This window comes from Trichosurus vulpecula, chromosome 4, assembly GCF_011100635.1.
Source record: "Trichosurus vulpecula isolate mTriVul1 chromosome 4, mTriVul1.pri, whole genome shotgun sequence".
Lineage (NCBI taxonomy): Eukaryota > Metazoa > Chordata > Mammalia > Diprotodontia > Phalangeridae > Trichosurus > Trichosurus vulpecula.
The window spans coordinates 63,253,539-63,265,873 of NC_050576.1; the positions used below are offsets into that span (position 1 = coordinate 63,253,539).

At 37.4% G+C, this 12,335-nt stretch overlaps 1 protein-coding gene across 1 annotated transcript in view; it reads left to right on the plus strand.

The window, feature by feature from the left end:
- C4H1orf112 (chromosome 4 C1orf112 homolog) overlaps nucleotides 1-12,335 on the plus strand; it is a 68,068-nt gene that overhangs the window by 3,317 nt on the left and 52,416 nt on the right. The window contains exons 2-8 of the mRNA XM_036753468.1: nucleotides 377-465; nucleotides 1,677-1,781; nucleotides 2,674-2,814; nucleotides 4,122-4,284; nucleotides 6,201-6,285; nucleotides 9,323-9,461; nucleotides 10,979-11,059. Coding sequence (XP_036609363.1) covers nucleotides 400-465; nucleotides 1,677-1,781; nucleotides 2,674-2,814; nucleotides 4,122-4,284; nucleotides 6,201-6,285; nucleotides 9,323-9,461; nucleotides 10,979-11,059 — 780 coding nt within the window. The 5' untranslated portion in view covers nucleotides 377-399. The remainder of the gene's footprint in view (nucleotides 1-376; nucleotides 466-1,676; nucleotides 1,782-2,673; nucleotides 2,815-4,121; nucleotides 4,285-6,200; nucleotides 6,286-9,322; nucleotides 9,462-10,978; nucleotides 11,060-12,335) is intronic.

A 12,335-nucleotide genomic window follows, 5' to 3' on the forward strand; every position in this document is an offset into this window, starting at 1 on the left:
ATGATGACCAACTTTGGCCCCAAAGAAAGATGAGAAAGCACTTTCCCTTCTACTTTATTTAGGTGGGGAACCATGGATGTGGAACACTGCATATGACATCAGAGTTTTTTGATATATTAGGTTTGCTGGGTGGTTTTTTTTTAACCCTTTTTATTCTTGTATAAGAAGTAGCTCATGGAAAGGGATTGGAGGGGAGTGATACATTGTATAATGGAGGTGATATAAAAAGAAAAGACATCAATAACAGTGATTTTGAAAAAAATATAACCTATGCTTGAGTTTTTCTTCCATATATTAATATACTGTAGTCTCTGCCATAATTTTACTGACTTTGAAAAATCTTTTCATAAAAGTATGCAAATCTTTCACCTTATAGGAGTTCTCAAGATTCTTACAGAAATGTTTCTACCTCATATCAACTACTTAGCATTGGAACAGTCATTTTTTTCACAAATATTACCAAAGGTATGACATTTATGGATAGTATTGTATGTTTACAAACCAAATAAAAGAAGGAAAGCTTTAAATTGAGAATATATTTATATTGAGTATCAACCATTAGAGAGACAGCCTTGGAATCAGTAAGACCTGGGTTCATATTCTGACTATGATCCATATTAGCTGTGTGACATGGGCAAATCACTTAACCTCTCAGTGCCCCAGGGAATTTAGAAAATTATTAGCAAAATTACTTTATTAGTCCATGTGCCCTTTACTCAGAAAAATTTTGATACCTGTTGTTTAAATAACCAATGAAAATTCAGAATTCAGGATTGATAATGTAGTAATTAAATTCATTAGTTTTGTTTATCTCATGTATTTTAATGATAATTGTGAAATTCCATTGCCTGGGGAGAAAAGCAATCTGAATCTTTAAAATAAATCCTTAAGAACAACAACAACAATTTAAAAAGCTGGGAAATTAGGAAAATTTAACCACTTGACAGATTTAATTTCTCAGAAGTTACCTTAGCCCCAAAAAGCATAGTAGTAAGTTTGTAGCTTAAACAGATTTTATATATGATTATCTGTAATACAGCTATATGGTTCAAAGTAGGCTCTTTAATACCATCTTGAAATCTAAATTTTTTTTAACAGTCATCACTTCCTTGTTTTTGTTCCATAGTCTGGTCTAGTTCATTCAGAGAGATGATAGTGCAAATGTGAGGCCATGTTCTTAAGCCTAGGCACAGTATCCCACAAGAAATTGTTGCATAGCCCATTCTGAGCATCCAGTGCTGATCAGCTGTTTTGAGAGAGAGAAAGAGAATATGTATGTATATGAAATAGGGAATCAAATAGAATAGTTGGATAGACAGTTTGGCACAAACTTATTCATTATTATTAGAGAAAAATAGCTTTAAATCTATATCTTCATTATGGTGAACCAGTAGAAAAACCAGCATTTTTAATTTCTCCACCATAAAGACTGGATTTTAGAAAAATGGTTTTATGGCTGATATAGAAAACATGCCTTAGTACTGCTAGGGTAATTTCAGATTCTGTGTTTGTTCTTCCATAGAAGTTGTAGCAGTATGTAATATTTTTCTAAATTATGGAAGTTGTCAGTGTTAAGTAAATAGACAAAGTCAAAGTATGCTATTTTATGTTCTTTTGAAATTGAGTCATTTTCTAGAGGTTTCTGTCATTCAGTACAAATTTCTTTGCCTCCACAGACTGTAAAATTATTTGATGGTATGATGTATGATTTATCCAGTCAGGCAAGAGAGTTATCCAGCCAAAATTTAGAACTCCAGGCTACACTAAGGAATATTTTACAAGTAAGTAAAATCCTTTTGGTTAAGGGGAGAAGAGTTTAAAAGATTATGTAGATAAGGCAACAAATCAGCAAGCATTTATTAAGCATTTACTATATGCCAGACACTGTAGTAAGCACTGGAAATACAAATAGAAGCCAAAAAAAGACAGTACCTGACTCCAGGGAGCTCACATCCTAGTAAAGGAAGACAGCACATAAAAGGGTGTTGAAAATCAAGGCAGGTGGGGTGGCAGAGGTACTTGAGTGGAGCATGGAAGAGGAATCTGGAGACGCAGTAGCACAGCTGAGAGGAGTGACATAGGGCTGGCCCAGGCCTTTCCTCAAAATGGAGATTCCTGGAATGGAAAGGAACTCACAGAGATGGACCACAGGGATCTTCTAGGGTGAGAAGACTACAGAGAAATCTTTCAGATAAAAATGCTTCTCAGCACTATAACTGTTTTGATGGATATTCTTTATGTATTACTAATAACCAACAGTACCAATGCAAAGTTTGAAATTTAGTTCCTAGAGATTGTAAATATTGATGTAGAAATGTTTGACATTAAGTATTCATAGTTGTGTTTTTATATGTATTCTCCTTTCTCTCTCTGTGTATATCCTGAAGTTAACTTCATATTTTCTTATTTGTGTACATTTTCCATTTCCTGCTCCCTTTCCCCAGTAGAATGTAAGCTCATTGAGGGCAGGAACAGTTTAATTTTTGTCTTCATGTTCTTAGGCCCTAGCATAGCCCCTTGAAAATAGGAGAGATTTAATAGTGTTTGCTGAACTGGACTCAATTTGCCCTACCTTGCCTGAAAAAAAAAATGATATAATATAGCAAGACCAACTTGAAATTCACATGCATATATTTAGAGCACTTATCATTTAATGTTTTTCCTTATTTCTAGTCAATGGTGCAACTCTTAGGAGCCCTTAGAGGATGTGTACAACATGTTTGTGCTCTGCAGAAATCCATAGTTCTAGAGAATATACACAGCCTCCCCTCTTCGGTCCTTCATGTAATCAAGAGCACATTTGTACATTGCAAGGTGGGTAATAACTGCAATTCTGAATTTATTAGCTAAAGGAATATTAGGTGGGTAGGCATTAGAATCTTAGAATTTTACAAGTGGAAGTGACTGATCTACCAGGAAAAATGGCATTTGGCATTTTATCCAACCCAGCCAAATTAGATGCGTGCTCCATAGGATACCTTTATGCCCTTTTGTTTTGCAGCAAGCTGTTTTTTTTTTGGGAGGCGGGGAGTGTTTGCATTTATGTTGACTAAAAAAGTCATTAAAAATCTTATTGTTATGAAAAAATGATAGCGATTTATGTTTAGCTATAGATACATTCTAGGAGAAAATGAATCAAGAACATTTACTTCTAAAGTGTGAAGAGTTCTAAGCCTGGGGTGCATGGACTTGGATGGGAAAAAAATTACATCTTTATTTCAACATACTGTAATTGGTTTCCTCTGTAATCCTGTGTATTGTGTTTTTATATATTTAAAAACATTCCTAAGAAAGGGCCCGTAAGTTTTACTAGACTGCCAAGTGGGTCCATGATACAAAAAAAGTTAAGAACCCTTGCTCAAAAGGAAATATCTTGACCTTCCTCGATTTATATCTACATTCCAGGTAGCTTCAATAGTCCTAGAACTGGTATAGACCCTGAGGTAAAAGGACATGAGGAAAATCAAACAGCCTGACAATTTTCATTCTGTCTAATTCTCTGGAGGTCATAGATACCAGTACAATGATTGCACTATCTGTTGTCCCTTCCACTTTCTATGTAAGCAGCCTAACTCCCTTTCTGTTGATGTATTCCACTTTTAGTTATACTCACCCTATATATTTTCATTGTCTTTTGGGTCATCTGCAAATTCGATTATTCTAAAATCATGATATTTTGTGATTTATAGCCACTTATCATCACTGGGAAAATGCTGGTGTTAAAGGAGCTTGAGTTCATTGAAAGCACTGCAACATAAATACCTTCCTCCAGTTAAACTCTGGACCTATGAAACATATAACATATTACATACCATTAAAAAAGAGCATTCTGTTAGTTAATGGAAAAAAAAAGCCAAGTGCTTTCAATTGCTGGCAGCATGCTAGGGAGAGACTAGAGGTGACATCATTCCTTTTACCAATTCTCGTCAGCCCTTCTCTGTAACTTACTGTCCAGGAGCAGCTTCCCAGGGTCCTCCAGCCAGTGTGTATCTAGCTAGCTTGAAACAAGGTCTTCAGCCTCTGAAGCAGCCCCTTGTCTACTATGCTAAGTCACCTCTAGCTGGCAAAATGAACTTGGAACCTTTTCTCATTTGTTTTCTCTCTTGTTTACTTGTAATCAGAATAGTGACTCTGTGTACTCTGGACGATTGCACCTGGTTTCAGATCTTCTTCAGGCTCTTTTCAAGGAGGCTTATTCCCTTCAGAAGCACTTAATGGAACTGCTTGATATGGTCTGTATGGACGCTTCAGTGGTAGAAGAAGATATTTCAGATATGGTATCAGGTGTGCAGACAAAATTTGTCCATTTATATTAACAGTATAAAGTTACTTACCACTGTAATAAAGATGATCTTTTCTTTAGACTCTCAATGTAAGTATGGAATACCTTAAATATCATTGGATAATATTTTAAATTTATTTTTCTTGTCAATAAGTGATAATCTGTGTACCTCATTTAATTCAGCTGCTATGTAGAGAGCCCTGTGCAAAGTTCTGGAGACATGCAAAGTTTAGATACAGTCCCTGCTTCCATAGAAGAGGAACAGGACACACTTGTAGATGACTATAATGCCAAGAATAAAAGTGTATTAGGGTGATGCAAACAAATGCTACATGAGGTCTGAAGAAGGAAGGGAATCGCTGACTGGAGAGGGTGAGAGGGATTAGTCAGGGGGTGCTTACTAGAGGAGGTGGCATCTGGGTTGGACTTTGAAGAACTGGTAAGAATTTAACGGGCCAAGCAGAAGACGAAGACCATTCCAGGCATAAAAACAATCTTGACCAAAATGGAGTCATCAGGTATGGATAACTTTTTCAAAAAGTTTGTCACTGAGGAGAGAAATGAGGTAGTGGCAGAATGGGGCAAGTAATCAGAAGAAAGGATGTGAGAGAGCTGATAGAGAAGAGATGAAAAATATTTAAGAGAGAGGATGTGAAAAAAGAAGAAAAGAAACAAGTATTTATTCAGTGCTTACTACGTGGCAGGCACTGTGCAAAGCACCCAGGATGCAGATAAAAGCAAAAAAGAAAGACAGTTCCAGCCCTCAAGGAATTTACATTTTAGTGAGGGAAGACAACACACAGAAGGGATCTGAAAAGTGGAGGGTAGGGGGAGATGAACTCATCTGGCCAGGTAGTCCATAAGTCAGGGATATAAACCACAGGGAATGAAGGCTGGCCAATCTAGACCACAACATGAAGCCTCAGAAGGAATTTTAGAGTGGTAGCTAGTGAGAAAGCAATGTGACAGAAGTTAGAGTTAAAGCAGGGATTCTTAGCCTGTGGTTCATAGATCCCTTCTTTGCTTCCATACCCAAAGGGTCTATGAACTTAGGGAAAAAAAATTGTAATTTCCAAGAACCTCCAACTGAAATTTAGGATATCCTTCAATTAAGAATGTAGGTTGACAAACATTATTCTGAGAAAGATCCGTAGGCTTTTCTAGACTTTCAGAGGGGTCTATGTGAAAAAAAAAAGGTTAAGAACCCCTGCTAGGTATTATTTTGAGGAGACCCAATATCGTCAGAGAGTGGACTAAGGAAAACAGTATGGAGTGAGCAGTAGAGGCATGTAGAATGAGTTAGTGCTTGGGAGAGTAGGAACATTACACGAATGGTACAGATGTTTGGTTTTTTTCCTTATCTGTGTATTTGATCTTTTCTGCTTGGGGTTCCTTTCCTTATTAAATACTCTTGAAAATAAGGTTTTGAGACCTAGCATGGAGTTGAGGATAGAGGGCTGACTTTGTGGTCAAGACAGCATGAGTTCACATCCTGCCTCTCACAGAGGGAGCTGTAATCCTGGGCAAGTCACCTAGTGTCTCAGGGTCACAGGCAACTCTAAACTGTAGAACTGTTGATCAGCCATGGTAGAGACTCGTAGAGGAGCTACTTGGGTCAAATCAAAGCTCATAAGAGAGAAGGAGCTTTATTAATGTATTATGAGTTGAAGGGTAATTAAGAACTGCAGAAAAGCAATGAAATAGCTGTTTTTGTCTCCCCTTTCCTTAAAAATTAGTTTCCTAGAGTTGAAAATTTTAAATAAATAGAAGATTTTAAACTAATTGTTTTACACAGTCTTAACTACCTTTAATTTAATAATTGGTGAACTTTTGTCAGCAGATGCTTTTTACTAGAATAGAAACTCATCCAGTAAGTAAGCTTATATTTAATGATTATTCTACTACCTTTTTTTTGTAGTTATTCATTCGGTTTTGGATATCTGCTCTGTTATTTCTGATATGGACCAAGCTTTTCATGCCAATACTTGGAAGTTCATAATTAAGTATGTATTTTGTTCTTTGTTTTTACTTATCTAAAAGTTGTATTAGTTGAATAGTTTATGAAGAATTTTTTAATGTCTCCTTCAGGTGCTTTCCCCATCAGTCTTTGTTGTCATTCTTTCCTTCCCCTTATCTACTGTCTGATTTTCCCATGTTAGCAAACATGATCAAGTCTCCTCTATCTTCAAAAAGCCTTCCTTTGATCCTTATATCTCTTAGGTGACTGTCCTCTGTTTCTCCTCCCTTTCACTGCTACACTCCCTAAAAAGAATAGTCTATACTTGCTTCCTTAAATTACTCACCATCTTCAAGGTTTGGATTTTCAGTCTTCTTTTGATTCTTCATCTCCCTCTCCTCCATGTCTAGTTAGTTCCTAAATCCCAACCTATTCCACTTCCACAGGATCACTTGTATCCATTCCCACTTCTCCACTGACACTGACACCATTCTAATGTAGGCACTTATCACTTCTTGCCTGAACTACAAATCTATTTTTTTCTTCAACCCATCCTTCGCAAAACTGCCAATATAACTTTCCTGAAACACAAGTCTTACCATGTCACTGCCCTATTTAAGAAACTTCACTGCCTTCCCATTGCCTATGTCAACCTGACTGAACCGGCCTCTAACCTGTGGATGGCAGGAGAATCAGGTATAAAACAGAAATTTAATTTCAAAGTGAGAGAAATGGCTTGCAAGCAAGGAGGCAAATTAGACACACATGGGCCCCCAACACACACACGCACATTGGGGGAACATGCTCTAGTGTGGCCAAATCTCAATGCTTCTATCAGTGGGTACGCAGCGAGCTGTAGCCCTGACAGTGAGGGGTTATGGCGACAATGAGACAAGTTTGATTCATAGCAGGGCTTCATGACCATAACTTGTGCAGTGTTTGTCCAAGCTCAGAGAACACCTGGTGTTGGTCAAAGCAATACAATAATTATATGAAACAGTTCTGGGATTTTGCTGTGGCTGAGAGCATCCAGAGAGTGAGTACAAAGGATAGTTGTTATGCTAAGCTCAGGGTGCAGCTTGCTTGCTGGGCCTTAGCTTTGGAAAACAGGGTGTCTCCTAATGGTATCTTGACACTTGTCAGATGGCATACAGACTCCGTAGCCTGGCATTTAAGGCTAACTTCCAGGATCTACTTCCAAATTGTCTTTTTTTTAAGTTCCTACTACTCCTTTTCAGGAACTCCATGTTCCAGGCAAACCATCTTGGCCAATAGTCCCCAAACTCAACATTCCACCACCTGCTGCACTCTATATGTACAATCTATCTCTAGGCCCTGGATGCTACTTCTTCTTGTCTAATCTTCTGCTTCCTTCGAGGCTTGGACTCAGTGGGCCTTTATTACCTCAGCTGAAAGTGTCCTCTCCTTTATTCACATTTTCCTAAAACATTTTGTTTAGACCTCTCTTCCTTGCTTTCATTTTGCTCTATTTGTCCAGGTCCATGCCATATGTCTCCTACTGTACCACCACTTAATTTATTTTCAGGTCATAGACTCCTTTGTAAACTTTAAATTCCTTGAGGATAGATACTGTCTCATTTTTCAACTTTATATCCTTAGTGGCTCATACTTAATAATGCTTAATAAATATCTTGAATTTAGTTAAATTTTCATATGATGCTTTCTGACACTCTCCCGTTATGGGATCGATCTTGCCTTAGAAAGAATTAATTCTCTTTATCTTCTCTCCTTTTCTCCAATTCAGTTTTGAGAATATTGGCTCCTCTCCCTCTATGGCAGTGAAATAACAGTTTGTCTATTGTTGCTGAGCCAAATTCCAGTGCCATTGGGGAAAAAAAATTACAGAAATAGGTAGAATTTTGAGACTGTAATAAAACATAAAAATTGCCATGTATTTTTAACAGTAAAACCAATAATTTTTAAAAGTGATTTTAAAAATTAGCATTTAGTCACAGTTCTTCAATATTTAGATATCACCTATCATAGTTTTGTAAAAAAATAAAGAATTGATGAGACTTTCGATTGTTAGTTACTATTCTCTGACTTTTCCCTTTATGTGCAGAAGTCAGAGCTTAATGTAATCTTTTAAAATTACAGGTACTAGGGAATGGTACTTAAGGAATATTTATTAGGGTGCTAGCGACTGTATATTCACTTTAATTCAACAATTTAACACTTATTCAGTGCCTGCTATATACAGGATGCTGTACTGAGCCCTGGTGATGCCAAGACAAAAATGAAATAGTCCTTGCCCTCAAAGAGCTTATGTTTTATTGTTACAGTATGTGCACAAGTAAGTGCAATGCAAGGTCAATTAAAGGAGAGAATACTAACCACTGGGATATGTGCAGGAAAGTCTGGGAAGACTTTGTGGAAGAGGTGGCACCTGAGCTAACCCTAGCATTCGGAGATGCAGGGATGAGGAAGGGCTTGGGAAATAACCCATACAAATGCATCGATGCCAATTTGAGGAACCAGTCCAGTTTGACTTGAAATGAAGTTAGAATAGTTCATGAAGGGGAGTAGCAAGAAAAAAAAAAAGCCTGGACTTTTGTAGCCATTGCCCAACAAATAAACCATCCAAGAGCAAAAAGAAAGGCTGGAAATGTCGGTAGACAATAGATTCTGGTGGACTTTAAATGCAGGCTAGGGAATTTATATTCTAGAGTCAGTGAAGAACCACTAAAAATACATTTGGTTTTTTCCCCAAGGGAATATCATGGGTCGATTTCTGCCTTAGGAATGTTATTTTGGCAGCAGTGTGGAAGAGTTTGGATTGCAGCATTTCTTTGTTCATTAGCCTTGATAACTCTCCTTTGAAGCAGCAGAGGAGAAACAATCCAACCATCTTTGGAAAAATAAGACACTTGAGATCTTGGGCGGGTGGCTTCATGTGCCAGTTTGGGTGGTGTGGGTGAGCATGGGTATCTTTGTGCTGATTCATACCTGTGACCCTGATGCCCAATTCTAGATCTCTGAAGAGACAAGTTTTTATGACTGTAAGGTCACTATATGAGGTTTTATTTGTGCTAATCACCTGCTGAATTTCTTTCTCCAATTAGGCAGAGCGTTAAGCACCAGTCTGTGATAAAGTGTCAGTTGAAGCACAAAGATATAATTGCTGCCTTATGTGAAGACATTCTCTTCTTCTTCCATTCTTGTTTACAGTTAGCTGAACAGATGACACAGTCAGGGACACAGGTAAAACTTACTTTGATAAAAGATACTTAATTTAAACAAGAAAAAAAACTTTCTGTGGCAATAAATGAACCATATTTTCACTGTGGAGAAGGTCATTTAAAATTTGAGTTTTCTTAAACTAGGTGATTGTATAAGTATTTCCACCTGAAAATGCATTCAGAGTCCAATTTGGGATGCCAGGAACACACTTCTTTAGGAGTAGGCTCTCCCTTTCTTCACATCTGCTGGGCAGTAGAAGTGGACTCCTGTGCTAGGCCTCTGTTGGAGGATCCAGTGAATCAAGGCTTAAAGTACTGTAGATAAAACATTAAGGGTGGCTTTGGAGAGGGGGTGTGGAGAGATGATAGAAATGGAAGGGGGTTGGAGCTAGAAAGAAGGCTTGGGGGTAAGGGGTAAGGGGAAAGAAGACCTAATGGAAAGAGAGAGAAATGATGTAAAGACCAGTTTTACCCTGCCTATTTTTTCTTTTCTATTGCTTCTTGTCTTTGCCCCACCTGTGTTGTTGGTGATTAGGAAAGATACACTATGGGGATCCTTCAGTGGTGTCAAGATGGGATTTTCCTCCCTTTCTCTTGTACATGCATGAGAATGGAGCAGTGGAATTTGAGAGTTTTTAGAAAGAATAATGGTAGGAATCCTATGGCAGCAGCAGGATTGGGCTTCTCTTCTTGCCACCACCTACTGATACTTGGCATTGGTTATGACCTATGGTGATATATGGATTCAGGAAAGGGGGGATGGAGGTGGGAAAGATGGGGTTGGGCAGGGCTCTTTGTCACTTTGCCTCTTGCTACCATCTATTTACATTGCCATCATAGATCATTCTCCAGTCAACCCTAGGGTAAAATAAAAAGGGAAGAGGATTGGGCAGGGAAAATTCCTAGGGCCACCTTACTAGGATGACCATTTATGTGTAAGTCTGCTATATATACAAGCCATTGTCTGCATATAGATCCTAGAATTTTTGAGCTAGAAGAGAGCTTAGAGACAGTCTATTCTAGTCAATCTTTTTTAATTTATGTAAAAGGAAACCAAGGCTAGTATATTTTGTTATTTATTGAGACCTCGCAATTAGTGGCATAACAGAATTGAATTCTTGTTTTTTCTCTTCCAGGCCAGGCTCCACAGTATATATGAAAATTTAACTCTTATCAATTAAGCTATTTTGTTTTAAATCTATGCATCTATTTAATGCTGTTAAATATGACAACCATTATCCCTAAATGGGGCTTTACATCCATTCAGAGTACTAAAGCTAAACTTGCATTAGCCCCTGCGGTTCACTATGAAACTTTGTTTAGGAGCGATTTTCAGGTATAGCCTTTCCAATGGTTTGTAAAATGTATGTATTTCTTTGTTCGTGTTACTTGGGCAAATCTAGTGGAAAACTGCTATTCCTTGGAATACTTTAAATTCTAGGTATCTTCACTGAGAATTGAAGTTTAATTTTTAAAATATTCTCTTTATAAGTATTTTTTCTTATTATATTTTCTTCCTTCCATTTTAATTTTTAACAGGATAGTGCTGACAACAAATTATTCCAGAAAAGAGTTAAATTATGTCGTTTCTTTGCCAATTCCCTTTTGCACTACACTAAGGTAAGACTTATTTTTAGTTCTAAATGATTATGCTTTCATTCATTTCTGTCCTAAAAAAAAATTTTCTTTAGATTGATTATGCTATTAGTGTGATGACTAGCATGGCATAGTGGATAAAGCACTGAACTTGGAATCAGGAAGACCTGGGTTCAAATCCTGCCTCAGATAATGGATTTGTGACTCGTGATCAAGACACTTAACTTCTTTCATTTGTAAAATGAGGGACCTAGACTCTATAGTCCTAAGATAGTGTTCCTTCCAATTCCAAATCTATAATGCTGTGGCTATCACATGTATTTATATTCTGTGTTGTGTTAGATATAAAACTTCTTTTGAAGGGTATAAAAGAAATAAAAAGACATTTTGGCCTTGAAGGAACTAATGGCCTAGTTGGGAAGACAAGATTTAACATACATGAAAAAATATATTCAATAGAAGACGATTTAAAAATTGATTGTTAGTAACCTTTTCCCCCTTTTCCATCCCTCTGCCACTTTCACTACAGCAGCAGAAGGGATCCACATGGAACAAGGGGTCCTTTTTTTATTTGTCTTTGTATAAATGTCATAGTTAAAGCATTCATTGCCAAGTAACTAGATTATTTATTGGTGGTGAACTTCTTTGTATTTAGTCAGGCTGGAACAGTCTATTCCTAGGACCATATTCAAAGATTCCTAGCATGGTAGAACCTACCATAGCTTGCACTCTGTAGCATATTCCTTTTAAGAACCCAGGATCCTCACCTATAATGAGGTAGAAGGAAAGGGCTTAGTGGAAGAAACAGTATCAAACAACTGCAATTGTGATAGGTTGTATAGTAATAATCCTAATTGTAATGAAAGTTCAGAAGGAAAAATGAGTGCTGGAATAGTCAGGAAAAGCTTGAAGGATGGGCAGGATTTGAATTGAATTGATTTAGGGTAGAAGAAAGCATTTTAGGCAAAGGGAATAAGTTAAGTGACATCTTGGAGGTAATGACCATGGCATAGTGATTGTGGGACATAATCCTGGGGAGTAGTAGAAAATGAAGTTGGAAACGTAAGGTGTTGGACAGCTAGGTGGTTCAGTGGATAGAGTGAAGAAGACTCGAGTTCAAATCTGGCCTTAGATACTAGCTGTGACCCTGGGCAAGTCACTTAACTCTGTTTGCCTCATTTTCCTCATCTGTAAAATGAGCTGGAGAAGAAAATAGCAAATCATTCTAGTATCTTTACCAAGAAAACCCCAAACAGGGTCATAAAGAGTTGGACACAACTGAAAAATGACTGAACAACAA